The following is a 19849-nucleotide window of genomic DNA, read 5'->3' on the forward strand; positions in this document are numbered from 1 at the left end:
TCACAATTCTGTCCAAAGATTTCAATCTGTCTGCATTCATTTTAAATAATCTAATTTGGTATTGTTCATTACATTTTAAATGGAGCAACAAATGTTCAGTTGTTCTTGTAAGTGCAGTACATAATCTTCCCATATTGATCACTGTGTCATTGAACTCTGCACAGACAGGTTTGATTGGATAGTGAGTGGCACAAAGTTAGCCTATTTGTTTTGCTCCAGTCAGAAAGGTTTGTTTGGATTAAGAAGTACATTTCCAGGACAAAAATTTACTGATAATTTACTCACCCCATAGTCATCCAAGATGTTGGTGTCTTTCTTTCTTCAGACATAAAGAAGAAATGTTTCTTGAGGAAAACATTCCAGAATTTCTCTCCATATAGTGGACTTCAATGGTGCCCCCAAGTTTGAACTCCCAAAATGCCAATTAAATGCCGTTTTAAATGGCTCTAAACGATCCCAGCCATGGAAGAAGGGTCTTATCTAGCAAAACGATCTGTCATTTTTTCAACAAATTGACAATTTATATACTTTTTAACCTCAAATGCTCGTCTTGTCTCTGCTACGCGGATGCGTAGTCTATGTAATCGGGGCAATACAGTTAGGGTAGATTGAAAAACTCCAACATCGCTGTTTTACCTTTTTTTGTAATGAGCATTTGATAGTCTTTGCATGTTCACTTTGTAAACACTTGGTCGGTACTTCTGCAGCGATGTAGGACGATTTTGAAGATGGGGAAGAAAACGAGATGGGAGTTTTTCGACATACCCTAACTCTACTGACCGTATTGACCCGGAAACAAATCCCGGAGTTCTTGTAGACCTAAACAAGACGAGCGTTTGTGGTTAAAAATTATATAAATTGTCAATTTGTTTAGAAAATGACAGATCGTTTTGCTAGATAAGACCCTTCTTCATCAGCTGGGATCTTTTAGAGCCATTTGAAGATGCAGCGTTTAAACTGCATTTTGGAAGTTGAAACTTGGGGGCACCATTTAAGTCCACTACATGAAGATAATTCCTGAAATGTTTTCCTCAAGAAACATAATTTTTTATCGACTGCAGAAAGAAAGACACAAACATCTTGGATGACAAAGGGGTGAGTAAATTATCTGTAATTTTTGGTTCTGGAAGTGAACTTGTCCTTTAAATGTTGTTGGAAATCAAGTCCCTGCTATCTCAAGTAGTTGGTCTCCTACAAAAATATCTTTTAAAATGAGTGGATTTATTATTAGCTTACCATTTTCATTTTCAATGTTGAATAGGCACAATGTGTTGTGCAGGCAGTTAAAAAAACAGTAAGAACATAATAGTTCACAAACCACAATCCAAATGACAAATTGTAAAATGCTTAAACTTGCATCAAGCCTGACATCAATATTTTCGATCACGTATTACGTATTCACGGACGCGTAACATAGTTACCGCGGAAGTACCGACCCAGTGTTTTCAAAGCGAACGTGCAAAGAAAGTCAAACGCCCTTTACAAAACTAGGTAAAACAACGATGTCGGACGATTTTGAAGTTGGAGGAGAAAATGAGATGGGAGTTTTTCTTCCCACCCTACCTTTTTGAACCGAAGTACACAGACGAAGAACTAACCGCGCCTGACTTTTCCAATGTGATTAATTACCTGAAGACGCGCCCACGCGCATTGCAGAGTCAGTGAAAGACAGGCATTTGTGGTTAAAAAGTATATATTACTGTTAGAAAAATGTAGAAAATGACGGATCGTTTCGCTAGTTAAGACCTTTATTTCTCGGCTGGTATCGTGTAGAGCCCTTTGAAGCTGCACTGAAATTACAGTTTGAACCTTCAACCCGTTGGCCACCATTGAAGTCCACTATATGGAATGTTTCCCCAGAAACCATAATTTAATTTCTTTTCGACTGAAGAAAGACATACATGAATATCTTGGATGACATGAGGGTGAGTAAATTATCAGAATTTTTTTATTCAGTGAGTGAACGAATCATTTAATGATAGATCTATTAGTCTTTTTGCCTCACAAGACTGATAAACTAGATGTTTGTTATGGCAAATGTTAGATTTTATTTCAATGACTTGAGGACATGGAGTAGCCAGATACAACAAGATCATCCTTGCATCATTACAAATATTTTTTTTGGTCCACCCAACAGTCAAAAACCGATGCAATAATAATTCAGTAATATAGCAGCAGAATGTTGAAGTAAGTGGCTGGTGTATTGCGATGCAGTGCTTTTGTGCATAATTAAATATAATTTAAGCTTTCAAGCTGATGATTGTTCCCATTTTAATTTTACACTATATTACAGTGTAATATTGAGGTGATCTACAGAGAATGATTTTACACCAACCTTTACAGATCAAACACGATTACAATCATCAAGATCACAAATTATAATAAATAAGACAAATATGACAGGAAATAAATATACAAATCATAATGACTAAAACTGTGGCATCGTGTTATAAGAAAAAAAAAAAACTTTAGCTTTTGAATGTGAAACAGGAATTGCATGTTGTGTTTTACTCAATGGAAACTGAAAAATACATAAAAATTAAACTAATGCTGTTATGTTTTGCCCACAAAATACACCAGATGCAATTACTAAGGTGTTTAAAATAGTCAAAATACATAAAGATGTGTCTTTGAAATCATTTCAAAACAATGTTCATAACAAGAAAATAAACTTGCTGGTATAGTGTCATCACATCTATGATTTCATCTGAGATTCTTGATTATCTCAAATAATTTCAAAACCTCCTGAAAGACATTGACTGTTGTCAGGAACCTTTATAACATTTGTAATATTCACTTGTTGGTGTTACCAGCTTGCCTTATGGTGAACTTTTGAAGTTTGCTTTTAGCTTAATTGGAACAATGAACAGGTTTCATTTAGACATTCAAAGGTTCTTGTTTTTATTCTTTTGTCTGATGGAGTTTTAAATCAGAACACCTCTTCTAAGTGATGGGGCTTTAAATGAACAGAGGTTGTTTTTATGCATTTCTCTCACAGTTCTTATATCATGAGGGGTGACGTTCATTCCTGGTCTGATGAGGTTTGAGCAGGAGAACTTGTGTTTAGGGAAACATTCTCTGTTTCTTCGTTGACCGGTAGTTCTGTTTGCTGTTCCGGTGTATAAGTCTCAGATCCAGAGATACAGTCAAAACTGTCAAAGGTCTCTGATGCCGCAGGCAGACTGTCCTCTAATGCACCTTGACTATCAAAGTCCTCCTCAGAATGAACAACAGGAACATTATTCTCCACTGCCTTTTCTTCTGAACCTTTTAAAGATATTTCTGTGTTCAGAGGTTCAGAAGACTGACATCCGCGGCCTGTGAGATCTTCAATATGATGTTCTGATCCCCTCTCGGAAGGACACACAGGCTTCTCAGAGTCACAACAAGCAAGGGTTTTCCACTGTGTGCTCTCCACAGGCTGGATACTTTCTGCTGGATTACTGAATTGTGGAGTTTGTGAGACTGAATATGTGCGGTTGAAATAATCGCCCTTTTGGTTCAACTCGACTGCCATGGCTTGACAGTCATCTTGGCTGAAATCTGTACTGAGTCCAGTGTCTTCTGTCACCTCCTCTCCGGTAACAATCTCTTCATCTCCTGCTGGAGAGAATTAAAGGGGTTAGTTCACCCAAAAATGAAAATTCTGTCATTAATTACTCACTGTCACGTTGTTCCAAACCCATTAGACCTCAGTTTATCTTCAGAACACAAATTAAGATATTTTTGATGAAATCCGAGAGCTTTCTGACCCTGCATAGACAGCAATGCAACTGACACAATCGAGGCCCAGAAAGGTAGTAAGGACATAGTAAAAATTATAGTCCATGTGACAATAGTGGAATTAAGCTTGCAATTTTAAGGTAGAAAAACTGATAGCTCAGTGTAGACACAGTGTTAGTCTGACAGTAAAAACATGGCAAAATCAAAAGATTACAGCAACAATGCTGCAATTTTCTTTCACTTTTTGGCCTCTGAACAAAATAATTTTGCAAGAAAATTTTTTTCTGTAATTATGTGTGAAAGCTTCTCCCGTTGGACTTTTCATTTTTCAATAACATTTTTTTAGCTTATGCACCAAAGTATTTCCCATTTCCCCAACTTTTGTATTTGGCACAGACGTCTCAGCTTTTTTGCTGGTCTTTGATTATTACAAGTTTATAAACAAAAGCATTATGTAATTTAAATTAATTAAAACATTAACTTAACTTAATAAGAATGAATAAGAATTTAATCTATTATTACTTATTATGGTAACACTTGGTTTATTAGTTAACATTAGTTAACTACATTAGTTAACATTAACTAAGAAAGAACAATACTTTTTAGTCTTAGTTAATGTTAAAGGAGAAATCCAAAAATTTACAAATAATGTACTCACCCTCTTGTCATCCAAGATGTTCATGTCTTTCTTTCTTCAGCCGTAAAGAAATTATGTTTTTTGGGGAAATATTTCAGGAACTTTCTTCATATAATGGACAGCTACGGTGCCCCGATTTTGAACTTCCAAAATACGGTTGTAAACGATCCCAGCCGTAGAAGGGTCTTATCTAGTGAAACGATCAGTTATTTTCATTTAAAAAAAATGAAGTGTATATACTTTTTAATCTCAAACACTCTTGTCTAGCTCTGCCTGAACTCTGTGCATTCTGGTTAAAGACAGTTAGGGTATGTCGAAAAACGTAATTTCTCCCGCAAATTAAAAAAATCATTCCAAAATCATCCTAAGTGAACATGCAAAGAAGATCAAACACCCTTTACAAAAAAGGTAAAACAGCGATATAGGATGATTTCGAAGTTGAGGGAGAACATGAAATGGGAGTTTTTCGACATACCCTAACTGTCATGAACCGGAAAAAAAAACAGTTCAGGCAGAGTGAGACAGGACAAGCGTTTGACATTAAAAAGTATACAAATCGTATTATTTTTAATGAAAATAACTGATCGTTTCAGTAGATAAGGCCCTTCTTCCTTCTTCCTCATTTGGGATTGTTTGTAGCCGCATTTAAACTGCATTTTGGAAGTTCAAACTCCGGGCTCCATATAAGTCCACTATATGGAAAAAAAAATCCTAAAATGTTTTCCTCAAAAAACATAATTTCTTTACACCTGAAGAAAGAAAGACATGAACATCTTGGATGACAAGGGGTGAGTACATTATCTGTCAATTTTTGGTCTGGAAGTGAACATCTCCTTTAAGTTCAACATTTACTAGTAATGCATTATTAAAATCACAAGTTTGTGAATTAACATGAGCTAACAATGAACAACTGTATTTTCATTAACCAACATTAACAAAGATGAACAAATACTGTAATAAATGTAATGTTTATTGGTTGTTCACGTTAGTTAATACATTAACTAATGGAACATTATTTTCAAGTATTATTGCTACGATTATTATTACCCCCTACTGAATTAGTTTAATTAATCTAATAAATGTAACTAATTTGACTAACTAAAAACATGGCATTTGTCATGAGTCAAACTGTACCATAGAGGTTTTAAAGTGCCAATGAGTTTTCACTAGGTAGTAGCTCACCCAATGAGTCTGGTGTCAGATGGACTGACTGTTCTGTGGTGGACTGGACATGCTGAGAGTCACTCAGGACAATAACAGCTTTCCTTCCTGTCAATAAAAAATGTTTTTTTAGTCAATAAATGCACAACTATTTCAAATGAGAGTTATATTGTCAAGTTAACAACAGGGGTAACATAGGTAGAATTGGTTTTAAAAAAAATAGCAGAAAGGTATAAATAAAAGGCAAAAAAAAACTATATTGAATAAAAGACGTACTCCCTAGTCCGAGAGACACATTGTAGGTGATGCCTCCAGAGAAGGTGAGAAGAAAGCAGAGAAGAAAGAGTGGAAAGCAGAAATGGGAGAGCAATTGAAAGTCATTTAAAAACTGAAATAAACAAGATAAACTATATTATTTTACAAAGAAGTACTCATTACACAAATGTAAAGTGTATCACAGCCAAAAATAAAACACTGAATTACAATCAAATAACCAAAATTCAAAAAAAGCAACTGCATAGTATTGGACATGATGCTTACCTGGCAGACTCCACAACCCAGACACCTCTAATGTTTTCAACTTTCTTTCCAGTTCTGCAACCCGGTTACCCAGGATCCTGTTCAAATATATAAAAAACCAGCAACTAAATTTCACTTTTTAACACTATTCTGTAAAAAATAAGTACGCTATGTCTTAAACAGCATCTTGGCAGGATTATTATAATTAACAAAACAAAATAAACAAAACGTTAACAAAAATATTTAAAACACTGTTGTTAATATAAATAAAGCTATATTAAAGTAAATACAAAAATATCATAACAAACTAAGGAATGTCTAAAAATTAAACTAAATTTAAAAATGTGCATTTAAAATTTAAAAATAAACGCCAATTCAAAATATTAGTAAAAACTACAATAGCATATACATAATTATTCGTAACACTTTATCTTGGGTGCTTTCCAGCACAGAAAATGAGATGACTGTTGTCACAGTGTATCATAGCATACTTGTTGGTTTGCCGTTGATGCTGAATGACCATGTTCTTCTCATGAATGGTCTCCAGCAGAGCAGTGGCCAGGGACTTCAGGTCACTAATGGACTGTGAAGTGACCGGGAGACTGCAGCCATTCTCCTCTGACAGCAGCAGCTCTTGTACTGGAAACATATTAGCTGTAGCTTAGCTTCTAAGTATTATTCTTTCAAAGAATTGCAAATAAATTAAAGAAGAATACTGGTAAAGAACACAATTGTTACTGTCTGGATTCTGCAGAAGTCTTGTGTGGTACCTTGTTTAGCAGAGAGGACGCCTGTCAAAGCACTGCTGTTGGACTTGCCATAGACTTTACAGTTCTTCTTGCTTTCCAAAGCACTCTAAAATAAAACACAGCAGGATACGCTTAACATCAAAATACATAACTAAAGTGATCTTTTGTGTGCATATAAATGTGGTTCTGTGTGTAATAAATACCTTGTACTTCATGACGTTTGATTTGAGGAGGCTGACCTCTTCTTGAAGCTGCATCAGCCGCTCATGCAGATATCTTAAAAAAGAGATATTTTAAAGACTTCAACATCACAAAGCAAATAAGTCACAACATGACTAGCTAAAATAGCATGTCTGATGATATTTCGGCACTAACAAAGCCGACTGGATATGAAGAGTTCATTTGTACAAACAGGTATCTTGGTTTTTAACAATTTTCAGAAATCATGTTTTTTAATTGTGTATTCCAGTTAATCTCAATCAAACTGCAGTTGGGTTATTTTTTAATTAAGTGAAAATAACTAAAAACTAAAAACTTTTTGCAAATAAACTTCATATATTAAAATTGTCACATCAATGCCTGTAATGTCCCCACCAGACCAGCAGAGGTCAGTCTCACCACAACTCTGATCATGTTCCTTGAGTCACATTTACTTTCTTATAAAAAAATATCCATTAACCATTTAAATACCTAACCTGCAAATTGCGCATTCTTAAGTCACACTGTTACACTGAAAATATACTGACTGTTGTGGAAAATCAACTTGGACTGGTTCATGGATTATTTTGCAGGGTCATTATTGTTAATGTTAAAAAAGAAAAATATACTTGAAATAAATGTTACCTGAAATAAATCATGGAAATTCTAAACTTTTTGATTTCAGCTAGTTGCAAAGGCATCATTTATAATTTTATTTCAGTTTAACTTCAGGTACTAAAATAATAACTAAAACCTAAATTTACTAAAAATAATAAAAATAAAATAATAAAAAAACTAAAAATAAATTTGACAAATAAAAATGACAAACACAACAAAATTACTAAAACTTTACAATTAAAATCAAATAACAGAAAAAAAATACACACACATATATATATATATATATATATATATAAAAAATGTTCATTGTTTGTTCATGTTAGTTCACAGTGCATTAACTAATGTTAACAAACACAACTTTTGATTGTAATAATGCATTAGTAAATGCTGAAATTAATATTAATTGAGATTAACAAGCTTATAAATCATACAGAATTTAATTTTTTGAAAATCAAAAAAATGCACAAAGTTTCCTCTGAGGGGTAGGGTTGGTGTAGGCGATAGAACATACGGTTTGTGCAGTATAAAAACCAATTATGCCTATTGAATGTCCCTGTAAAACATGGAAGCCCAACATGTGTGTGCTTGTGTGTGTTTTCCCTCTTTCTACCACAGTAGTAGATGCTAAATGTGTAGGTGTAGATCCTGAACATGGCAACACTGACCTGTTCTCCATACACAGAGCATCTATATCCAGGATGCGGTTCTCGTGGCTACCCAAGATGTGGTTAATTTCCAGGTTTAGTCTGTGAGCTTTTTCCTGATAGACATTACGCTCTGCTCTCACATCCTGTAATTCATCCGTGGCTGCCTTTAAGCTTTGTTCCAGCGCTTCATTCTGCAACACCATAAAGTTAGGACAAAAAACAGATGTTGCTTTTTTAATAAACTATTATATCAGTGGGGTTTTTTTTACATCTATGACACGTGTCCACAAAAACTGTGAGACTTGACACTCTGTGATATTCTTGAGAACTAAAAAGCGTGAAATGCCAAGAGCAACGCACCTGTTCTCGAGCTCTTTCCAACTGCTGAACAAGATCTTCTCTCTCATGGGCTGGAAAGTGACGAGTTCCCACCTCTTCGTCTCCTAGACGCTGCTTCGCGATGGTCATCCTCAGCAGCTGTGGGACGGAAAGATTGCAGATATACCACAATATATGAACTGTGATCAAAATGCAAAGTAATGACCTTTGTGCAGGGTGAAACCCATACCTTGTTATCACCCTGCACCTCTGCTAAACGCTGTTTCAGTTCTTTCATCTCCTCACTCAGCTGTTTGTTATGTTCCCGTGAGTCTCTCAGTAGCTGGGCCAGATTTACCTGTGGCAAGTTAAACACATTAGTTCTACAACATATTAAACTTTTTAATATATGATTCAAACAACATTTTGAAAAGCACAGACATACTTGGTTTCTTTTTTCAGGAGGCAGAGAAGGGTCACCATCCTATTAATGAAAAAAAAAATCAATTTAATTTTATTGAAATACTCATACTTCTACATGAGTGTTTAATTCATTTAGAACAGAGTAGAATACATACTATAAGCTCTCTGTACTTTTTCTTGAGCCCTTGGTGGCGTTCACGGAGCTGGTTTGCCATAAGTTTAAACTGATCCCTTTCCTGCTGGCAGGTGTCCAGTTCTTTCGATAAGATCAGCAGTGCCTCCTTCTTGCTCTCCAGCTTTCTCTTGCATACCAGGAACTAGGCACACAAAGAAAACAACAGGGCTGTTAATGCTCAGTTCAACGCATTAGTCACCAGGGCCAGAAAAGGCAACAAACAAGTGGGTTCTTGCATTGTTTTTTTTAGCAAAATCACTTGAGCTTTGACCCAAAGACCACAACCGTTCGACATAATGTTAGCATTTTTTCCATGTTAGTGAAAATATAGGTACTTTAAAATATTGGTATTTTGATTATTGAGGCATTTGTGGTTAAAAAGTATATAAATTGTATTTATTTATTTTTTTAGATAAGACTAATTCCTCAGCTGGGATCATGTAGAGCCCCTTGAAGCTGCATTGAAACAATTTGGACCTATATGGAGAAAAATCCTGTAATGTTTTCCTCAAAAACCTTAATTTCTTGAAGATAGAACGACATGAACATTTTGGATGACAGGGGTGAGTAAATAATCAGGAAATTTTTATTCTGAAACTTAAGTAATCCTTTAGAGTTCATAATTTGATCATATAGGTAACATTTATTTAAAAGATTATTCAAAGTGCATAGGAGCCTGTTATTTAGTCGCTGTAAGTTTAAAAGTTTCCTAAACAAAAACATACATAAGACTATTGATATTTACATTCACACCATTAAAGACAACCTTCTTCTAAACTGTGCACATGTATTCTATATGCCATCCTGTAATGTTACACCATTTTATTTTAAAATCATTATTTTAATTAGATTTCACAAGATTTGCATATTTTAAATAACAGGTCCAAGCTGAATTCCGCGCCGTTCATAGATCTTGACGCAAAAGGATTAAGATTAAAGTTAATCCCTCCGCTCACTGCGTCGCGTCAGACCTTCCGCCGTTTATTTATTAGAATGTCTGGCATTTAAAAATGTAATTAGAACAATATTATCTATACTGTTCGATAGGAAGAACAAACGGTCTCGAGAAAATGACAGCATAACGCCGTTACGGTAACGTTAAGAGGATTTCATGTCTCTGTAAATCAGCAACACATACTGATCGTATTTATAAAATCATTCTCTTAAATTTTGCATGGTTAATGCAAAAGCACATTGCATGATTAATTTCAGCATCCTCTATAGTGCAGTGCTGATAGTATGATTCACAGAGTGCAGATGAGCGTGAGGCATCAATATGTCTGTGTTTCCTACCTCATTCACCAGACCCTGCCAATCACTTTCGCTTCTTCTGGAAGGATTCATTTTCGGTCCGAGAATGTTCTTCTAAAAAAACTATCAATTACAAAAACTGTCACGTCGTAAGCATCTATTGCGACGAGAGGATGACACGATTACATGTTTCAGGTTTCATCAACATCACGTACATCATTTCCGGCTGGGATGATGGCCAACCGCAGCGTGTCGCTTTAAACAGGGACGCGAAGTGACAGTGCTGCAAAAGCCAAAGAAAACAACAGATGTGGATCGAAGCATTTTACATTAAGTTATGTGATTATAATAATCCCATGGTCTTAAATAAACTATAAAATGATTTTGTTTTGCTGCAGTAGTGTTGTTTACATTGCTGTAACGCACACTCCAAACTTACAACGAATTTCACAGATTTTAATGTTGTATTCGATTATAATTCCACATATATATAATATATATAAGATATAATGTATTCTATTGTACTGAAGTGCAACAAACAAATGTGTAGCAAGTAGCAACTATTAAAAACAAATGAACATATCAGTATAATAGCCTACCCTTATGTAGGGTATCCTCAGACTCATTAGTTTGAAGATACCCCTAAGGGTATGCCTTATTATAAATGTCCACAATAATTTCACATAACACAGCATATACACACAATATAATTAATAGAACATGCACAATGCACAGTTGCACCAAAATTCTATGCAGTGCCTTCATACCCCTTTATTTTTTCATGTTTTGTTGTGTTGCAGAACATCAATCTACACTCCATACACCATGCTGACAAAGCACAAAACAGGTTTGTAACAACTTTGCACATTTATTAGAAATAAAAAACTGAAATGATTCCATTGCATGAAGTGTTCATACCCTTTTCTGGGACACTTAAAAATGAGCTCAGGAGGTTCATATTGCTTGTAGATGTTACTACATTTTGAGTGGAGTTAACCTGTGGTAAATTCATTTGAATGAGTATGATTTGGAAAGGCACACACCTCAATAAAAGGTCTAACAGCTGAAAATGCATATCAGAGTAAAAACCAAGCCCTGAGGTTAAAAGAACTGCCTGTAGAGCTCAGAGACAGGATTGCATCAAGGCACAGATCTGGGGAAGAGTTTAGAAAAAAATTCTGCTGCATTGAAGGTTCACAGAAGCATGTAGCCTCTATTATCCATAATAGAAGAAGTTTGAAACAACTAGGACTCTTCCTAAAGCTGGCCTCCTGAGCAATTGATGGAGAAGGGCCTTGGTTAGACTGGTGACCAAGAAGCTGATGGTCACTCTAGTTGAGCTCCACGATCATATATGCAGATGCGAGAAACCTACAGCAGGACAAACAATACTGCAACGCTCCACCATTCTGGGCTTTATGGCGGTGTGGCCAAACTCAATCCTCTCCTCAATGAGGACAGATGAAAACCCCCCTGGAATTTGCAATGACACACCTCTCAGATTGTGAGAAACAAGATTCTCTGGTCTGATGAGCCTCAATTCCAAGCATCATGTTTGAAGGAAACAAAGCACTGCTCATCAACTGCACGGTAGCATCCCAACAGTTGAGTGTGGTGGTATCAGCCTCATGCTGTGGGGCTGTTTTTCAGCGGCAGAAAATGAGGGACTCGTAAGAGGAGAAGGAAAGCTCAATGCATCAAAATATTTAGCCTTAATTAAAACCCAGTCCAGGGCATTCAAAACCTCAGACTGGGCTGAAGATTCACCTTCCAACAGGACATAGACCCTAAGCACACAGCAAGAGTGACTTATAGGCAACACTGTGAATGTCCTTGAGTGGCACAGTCACAGCCTGAGTTTGAACACAATCAAGCATTTCTGGAGAAACCTGAAAATGTCTGCCAGCCCCGAATCCGATCCAGTCTGACAGAGTTTGAGAGGTAAAGGTGAGGCGAAGAACGGCAGATAATTGCCAAATGCAGATATACAAAACTTGTTTTTTCATACCCAAAAAGACTTGAGGCTGTAAAGGTGCTTCAACTAAGTATTGAGTTAAGGGTATGAATACTTATGCAATGTACTTATTTCAGTGTTTTATTTTTAATAAATTTGCAGAGTTGTCACAAATCTGTTTTGTGCTTTATTATCGTTGTGTATGGAGTAAAGACTGATGTGAAAAAAAGTAATGTAAAGCAGTTTAACATAAGGCTGCAACATAAAACGTGAAAATGAAGGGGTATGAATACTTTTGCAAAGCACTGTAGATAGGCCTCTAACTTATCTCACAAAATTTCTGCTTTAAATATAAGCTACATCTGTGACATTGTGCTTATACAGTACATTGCCTCTGGTCTTATTTATCAAACCAAAGTGCTCTGTCACAAAGAGTGATGTTGCTGACTGGCTGGTAAAGTGATCCATGTGAACATAAGCAGTTTCTCACTGTCAAGGAGTGAAGTGTCATCTGAAATGTCAGTTTTAACATGCTTCTTTCTTATTATGTCCTGTGTTTATGTTGACAGTATGTGAAACAGTGATATATTCAAGACGGGCTGCTAAACCATTTGTCTATTTGGCCTCAGTAAGAAACTGAAAATGCATATGGGACCCTGGACCACATAACCAGTCGTAAGTAGTACGGGTATATTTGTAGCAATAGCCAACTATACATTGTATGGGTCAAAATTATTGATTTTTCTTTTATGCCAAAAATCATTAGGATATTAAGTAAAGAACATGTTTCATGAAGATGTTTCGTAAATGTCCTACCATAAATATATGAAAACTTCATTTTTGATTAGTAATATGCGTTGCTAAGAACTTCATTTGGACATTTTAAAAGGCGATTTTCTCAATATTTAGATTTTTCTGCACCCTCTCATACCAGATTTTCAAATAGTTGTATCTCGGCCAAATATTGTCCTAACAAATCATACATCAATGGAAAGCTTATTTATTCAGCTTTCGGGTAATCTCATACCCTTATGACTGGTTTTGTGGTCCAGGGTCACGTTTGTGTGAATAAAAACAAACAAGGATGACCAGATAAATAGAAGATGCTGTTTTATTTATAATCAAGAATATATTTTTAAATTTACATCCAGTATATTGCTCAGCCAGCTACAGTAATAAATGATCCACTTCTGTTATAAAATAAAAAAATCAAACATTTCTAAGGCTTTCATTCATCAAAGGCAATAACAATGAGGGTCTCTACTGAATAATATCACTACTCAGCACCAATAACATGCTTGCATAAAGTCAAACAAGCTCATTAGGATAAATTAGCTTGAAGCTGACAAGTCCACAGTCTCATGGATTGAAGCCGGAGCACCTTTGGTGAACCTGATATATCACAAAGAAGTCATTTAAAAGAGCCCTGATATAATCAAACAGTCTGATTAAACTAAGCAGCAGAGCTTTATTTAGTTAAACTTTTATAGAAAATGTTGCATATATAGCTTTTGCAAGACAGAAGATAGACATGTGCTCTGGGTTTTGGCCTTTTTGTTGACGAAACATGACATTCATAAATATTACGATTACGTGTATACATATTTTAAAGAATAGAGGTTTGTTTTCAGTGAATAACAGCATGTTCCTCATTTGCTATAATCCACTGAAATATGTTCAAAAACCTTGGTTTTGCCTTTAAAGCTGCTGGCTAGCACAAAATCACGCTGGTCTGTGGACAGTGCTGTAAATGAGCGTGGCCACTGAACATACACATCCCTGAACTTCTTAAAACTCTGGTTTTCCTCATCCCACCTGAAGATCTGGGAGAAAGAATAATCACTGCTCAGAATCAAATAGTGCTGATCTTTGAACTTGATGGGCTGCAATACCGTGGCGCCACGTGAAGGGAAGCCCTGTACTTCCTCAAAGTGTTTGCCTGTCCACTTCATGACTTTTGAGTCACCGATGTAGCAGGCGAGCGCAAGGTAGGGAACATCATGAATCCTAAAGGCCTTCACGCTGACAATGTCTTCCATATTTGCTATCTCATCATGGAGAACAAACTTCTGGGTGTTCTTGTTCCATTGGTAGATAACAGGAACCTGGGAACGGCTCACGAGTATGAGGACGGATTTGCCATCTAACTCAAAAAACTCTGCGTCGGTATCACGAAACCACTCGTGCAGGAACTGGTATGGGTAGAAACCAGTTTCATTCCATTTAAAAAGAGTTGTCATTCCAGCTTTGGAACTGTCCACGATAAGGAAGAACCAGTCATCTCCAATCTGGAAGACTTCGATGTCATTCGGCTTGGATACATTAAGCATTTCGACTGTTTGAAACTTAGTGAACTTATTTTGTGCTTGGTCATATTTGTAGACAAGGGAGCCGTCGAAGAGTTGGGAGACAATGACAAATGCTTGCTCGTTGATCAGAACAGACCGGCATCCAACAACAGACCGTCCTGAAATAGAACATATTTAAACAATGAAATCATCTATACTCTTTCATTTTTATGACATACAAATGATTATGGAGTCAAACCTGTGATGTTATCAAAAGGCCTGAATTTAGTCTCAATATGATCCCATTCCATGATTATGCAGCTGTCTGAATTTGGAACTGCCATGGCCACATATATATCATCTTTGTGAGAGAAGATGTCTGCCGACATTGATTGAGTATTCACTATTTGATGCTGAACAAAATCTGAACAGGAAAAGAAGCAGACATACGTAAGGACATTTATTCATTGTCACTTAGCAAGGGTAAACAAATCACATTTTCTTCACACCTTTTCACTGCATTTATTAAGACATATTTAACATAACATCAGAGATATCTAAGCAGCAGAAATGTAGTTACCTGTGGAGACACACTTGCTGTGTTTTTCTGGGACATGCTTTAATAGGACACCTTTCATGCCAGATGGACTGGCACAGTAAACATCAGAGATTGTGGCATTGGATTGCTTCAACCACAGCATCAGCCACATGGACTCACAGTCGCAGTGGAACTGGTTCCCTCGCAGATCTCTGTTTATTAGACATGAAATGATCAAAACACTCATTATGTGATTACAATATCATTGTTTCCCAGCCATTTAGCATGGTATATGCAGTTGAGGTCAAAAGTTTACATACACCTTGCAGAATCCGCAAAATGTTAATTATTTTACCAAAATAAGAGGGATCATACAAAATGCATGTTATTTTTTATTTAGTGCTGACCTGAATAAGATATTTCCCAAAAGACATTTACATGAAAAATAATAGTTGAATTTATAAAAATGACCCTGTTCAAAAGTTTACATACGCTTGATTCTTGTTTTTTTGTTTGTTTGTTTGTTTACTGATAGTTGTTCATGAGTCCCTTGTTTGTCCTGCCCACTGTTCTTGAGAAAATCCTTCAGGTCCCACAAATGTTTTGGTTTTTCAGCATTTTTGTGTATTTGAACCCTTTCCAACAATGACTGTATGATTTTGAGATCCATCTTTTCACACTGAGGACAATTGATAGACTCACATGCAACTATTACAGAAGGTTCAAATGCTCACTGATGCTCCAGAATTAAGAGCATTAAGAGCCAGGGGGTGAAAACATTTTGAATTTGAAGATCAGGGTAATTTTAATTTATTTTGTCTTCTGGGAAACATGTAAGTATCTTCTGTAGCTTCTGAAGGGCAGTACTAAATGAAAAAAAAAGATATTTAGGCAAAATAAGAAAAATGTACACATCTTCATTTTGTTCAAAAGTTTACACCCCTACCCCTTTGCATTGTTTCTCCTTTTGAAGCATCAGTTAGTGTTTGAACTTTCAGTAATAGTAGATGTGAAATATGTCTTTTATGTGAAATATCTTATTCAGGTCAATACTAAATAAAAAATAACCAGCATTTTGTATGATCCCTCTTATTTTGGAATAATAAGTAACGTTTTGCAGATTCTGCAACGTGTATGTAAACTTCAGCTGTATAAGTGGTTGTTGGGATAATATGTTGATTACATGTGCATATTTGCAAAGAGTTCATTGAAAAACTCACAGTTCAATCAAAGAGCGTAGATCAGAAAAAAGACCCCTGGGCAGTGTTTTTAAATTGTTATTTGCTAACGATCTGTAAAAACAGAGAGGAAATAAATGCAAATGGAAAAAAGACTTTATGCAAATGATATATATAATATGTTAAATTTCCAAATGTGAAATATATTGAAGTAAAGTCACATAAAATGTATATAAAACCTATTAGAAATCAGAACAATTATATATATATATATATATATATATATATATATATATATATATATAAAAGCTTTACAGTGTACCTTATAGTAAAACTCGAGACAACAGCAATGTATCACATTATACTGATTATTTTAAATAAAATATTAAACAAAATACATTACCTACTCAATTTAATTATGCCTACTAGAAATCTGTCTACATAAATACGACCTAGCCTTTGCTCACTGTATGTCATATACTTACAGATGTGTAACATCCCTAAGTCCTCTGAAGGCATATTTGTTTATCTCTTCAATCTTGTTACCCTCAATAAATCTGGTTGGAGAAAGAAAATGAGACAAAATGTACAAAAAAAACACTTCAGCCAATCACTCTGCAGGGATATTGATAAAGTGGTCCAGGCATCCAACAAACATGTCAGTAATATATAATGTAAAGAAGAGATCTTTTTTTTCATTAATTTAAATGCAAAAAGCAGTCCAAATACTTACAAATACTCAAGATGAGGTAGCCCTGAGAATGCATCCTCCTTGATTTCAGAAAATGAATTAGAACTAAGGAGACTAAGAAGAGAAAAGATCAGTGCCAGAAAATAATAAAAACATAAATATGACCAGCATAAAAAGAATCCGTTGTATTCAACGTGTTAGTGTTTTCTAATGCAGATAAACAGGTACATTTATTAAAAGTGATGCAGCATTCGCTTACAGTAACTGCAGTGAAGGCATGAGCGAGAACATCGCCTCCTTGATTTCTGGGAAACTGCAATTGACAATACTCCTAAAAATATAATATATAAATAAATTCATAAATAAATTCATAAATATGACATTTAATTGTTTTGTATCAAAGACTACGATGCACGTTCAGTTTCGAAAACACAAATGCATGCTATATCCCACTATGTTGAATAAAATTACAAACATACTCTCGAAAAGAAATTGTTACGTGAACGTAATATCACACTTACAGAGAGTTGATTTCACTCGGTATAGTCCGTGGGATGAGAGACGAACCGACGCAAATGATTGAATCTGTCGTACAAGTGCATCCTGAAGGACATTTGAATATTCGCTTCGATCGGGACAGTTGAAATGAACACACGAATAGTAAAGTTATCAAAAGACACTTTCGAATGGAAAATAATTTAAGATCCATGGCTTTGAAGCGGAGTCAAAAGCAAACGCTCCACTGTCCCGCACGGCACAGTGAAATGCAGCATGAAGGACTGACTTCACAATCAGCAGCTGTGATGCAGTCAGTGCTTTAGACTGTCCCATCAGAGGAAGCATCACGAATCAAAAAAAAGTAAGCATGTAACTGTCAGATCATACCACTACTGTTTATTTGTGTTTGTACTTGCCTTTAAAATGTTCAAATTCTATTCTCCCTGTTTTGCTGTCTGCTCAAGCTATTATCTGAAAAAAAGTAAACGCCATATAATCATCTGTATATGTGGAGCAAGTATGAAAATGCACAAATTAGACTGGCAGTGAAAACAAAGTGGAATAGCTATGTGGTTGTGACGCAGCAGTTCTTTGAATGAATGGCTTCTGTGTCTTGTGTGTCAAGCTTCTTTGACAATAGCCACTGACTAATATACTTAACATTTACTGTAAATTTACATTAATATGAGATCAAACTGTATTTATGTTGTCTACTTCCCTACAGATTATTCTAGATGATGCTGCATAACTTGCTGCAACTAGTAATAAACCAATATATGCCTGCAAGTAATGGACTCTACAGTATGCATAGCATTAATCATTTAGAAGCAGATCTGATTTCAGCATGTAAGTGCTTTCTGTCTATATGTGAGTGGGGGAGGTGCTTAAACTGATGACGGTGAAATGGCCTCCACTCCTACAATCTGCTCCTGTTACTGAAGTATACATCAGTGGTTTTCAATTTGTTTTCCTGCAGACTAAAACTCCCAACTCATCAACAAATGACCATTGCACACTGGAAATTCCTAAAAAGGTAAATCAATACAGAACACCTCATCAGAAAGGCTCATCAAAACTCAGCATCGTCAGACAATTGAGGAAAGCAGTAAACCAGTCAGCGGTTTAGTCTGTTTTTAAACTGTTATTGTGGAGATCGCACAGAACAGACTTCTTTTGGCTCATACGTACTGATCTGCTTTTAGCACATCTAATGCACCAATAATACACATAAAAAGATTACAATGGACCCATCTCACCCAGTGGGTAAAAGAAGCCTGAAATTACTAACAGCTAAAACATCCTGATTAAACAACATTTTCCTTTTGTTTTCTCATGACATGAGAAAACAAATTTCCCTTGATCTTTTTACATAGATGTCTTCGTTTGCTTAATACATCCTGCAAGTTTTATAGCTTCAAATATCCTCATCAATAAAAAAACATTTATGTAACAACCCTCAGAAAAAAACGGCTCATTTGGATGAGGTGAAAGGTGATATCACTCAGGCGCAGTCATTTGTATAAACACTGCCTCCAGTGCAAGACATCGACAAATAGCCTTCTTCTTACCATAGGCCCCGCCCACTTGCATTCAGTCGTTAAATGGCTGACACTTGATTATGCTGAATGCGAGTGTCACGTTGCGTCAAAAGCAAATAGAAATTACAATCACAGTATACAGATGTGCGTTCGCTTTCTGACAGAGTCCACACACTTGAGTCTATCGTCAATACATTAAAAAATGGAGTAAAAGAATGTTCGCTTTGATGCCTTTGGTTTAAACAGCTCGTTCGTGTCTTTGTACAGATATCAGAAGGATCCCACTGTAAGGAACAAGTGGATAATTTATTTTTAATGGGTCCTAGATCCTGTCTGAGGATTGATTGGAGCATGTCATGGAGAGTTCACAAAGAAAGTTGTTGAAAGATGAAGCGGTACTAGATCCGACTGCAGCTGCATCACAAACTGTAAGTAAATAATTTCATAATGATTTGTCTGGAAATTACTGTTTTGTTTTGATCATATTGTCAAAACACTTACATGCAATAGCTAGGGGGGCGCTGATACCGTTTCCTATGCAATGACATTAGCCAATCATAACAGTGGCTGATTCCTGACAAGCTTTTAAGGACACGCCCCTTAAAGGAATACTTCACCCAAAAATTATGTACTCACCCTCAAGGCATCCTAGGTGTATATGACTTCCTTCTTCCAGACGAATGCAATCGAAATTATATAAAAAAAATTGTTCTGGCTCCCTCAAGCTTTATAATGAAATGGG

General features: G+C 35.8%; 2 protein-coding genes and 1 long non-coding RNA gene across 6 annotated transcripts; 1 reads left to right on the forward strand and 2 right to left on the reverse strand.

The window, feature by feature from the left end:
- Positions 1–2038: 2038 nt before the first annotated feature.
- Positions 2039–10641, reverse strand: ccdc149b (coiled-coil domain containing 149b). 4 transcript variants are annotated; one of them, XM_051118443.1, is made up of 13 exons: positions 10465–10641; positions 9152–9313; positions 9019–9057; positions 8824–8931; positions 8616–8732; positions 8274–8446; positions 6993–7065; positions 6811–6895; positions 6532–6679; positions 6062–6138; positions 5798–5830; positions 5543–5629; positions 2039–3600 (listed from the first exon to the last, which is right to left on the reverse strand). In XM_051118443.1, exons 1-13 carry the CDS (start codon positions 10513–10515, stop codon positions 3023–3025), a joined length of 1731 nt encoding a protein of 576 aa, XP_050974400.1. In that variant the 5' UTR covers positions 10516–10641; the 3' UTR covers positions 2039–3022. The 4 variants fall into 4 exon arrangements, with proteins under 4 accessions (XP_050974400.1, XP_050974391.1, XP_050974419.1 ...); XM_051118434.1 differs by having other exon boundaries at positions 2039–3603; XM_051118462.1 differs by lacking the exon at positions 5798–5830.
- On the forward strand, positions 9308–10743 carry LOC127170494 (uncharacterized). The gene is made up of 3 exons (XR_007828371.1): positions 9308–9395; positions 9584–9734; positions 10618–10743. It is a non-coding gene; the product is annotated as an uncharacterized LOC127170494 (long non-coding RNA).
- A 2319-nt stretch (positions 10744–13062) lies between these two features.
- On the reverse strand, positions 13063–17905 carry lgi2b (leucine-rich repeat LGI family, member 2b). Its single transcript, XM_051118476.1, has 8 exons — positions 17593–17905; positions 17331–17402; positions 17114–17185; positions 16866–16937; positions 16423–16494; positions 15245–15414; positions 14924–15088; positions 13063–14843 (listed from the first exon to the last, which is right to left on the reverse strand). The coding sequence occupies exons 1-8, from the start codon at positions 17778–17780 to the stop codon at positions 14026–14028; spliced, it is 1629 nt and encodes a 542-aa protein (XP_050974433.1). The 5' UTR covers positions 17781–17905; the 3' UTR covers positions 13063–14025.
- Positions 17906–19849: the final 1944 nt, after the last annotated feature.

The sequence above is a fragment of the Labeo rohita genome, chromosome 1 (genome assembly GCF_022985175.1).
Source record: "Labeo rohita strain BAU-BD-2019 chromosome 1, IGBB_LRoh.1.0, whole genome shotgun sequence".
Lineage (NCBI taxonomy): Eukaryota > Metazoa > Chordata > Actinopteri > Cypriniformes > Cyprinidae > Labeo > Labeo rohita.

Bases quoted from the DNA above. Each gene is read 5' to 3' on its own strand.
- ccdc149b (XM_051118434.1), bottom strand. From the start codon at position 10,515: ATGAATCCTTCCAGAAGAAGCGAAAGTGATTGGCAGGGTCTGGTGAAT. The intron at 5,831-6,061 runs GTAAGCATCATG...CCTTCTCTGGAG, and splicing joins TGGGTTGTGGAGTCTGCCAG to GCATCACCTACAATGTGTCT. The intron at 3,604-5,542 runs GTGAGCTACTAC...AATTCTCTCCAG, and splicing joins TCTGACACCAGACTCATTGG to CAGGAGATGAAGAGATTGTT.
- lgi2b (XM_051118476.1), bottom strand. From the start codon at position 17,780: ATGGATCTTAAATTATTTTCCATTCGAAAGTGTCTTTTGATAACTTTA. The intron at 17,403-17,592 runs GTAAGTGTGATA...TTATATTTTTAG, and splicing joins CCGAGTGAAATCAACTCTCT to GAGTATTGTCAATTGCAGTT. The intron at 15,089-15,244 runs GTAACTACATTT...TTTCCTGTTCAG, and splicing joins CAGCAAGTGTGTCTCCACAG to ATTTTGTTCAGCATCAAATA.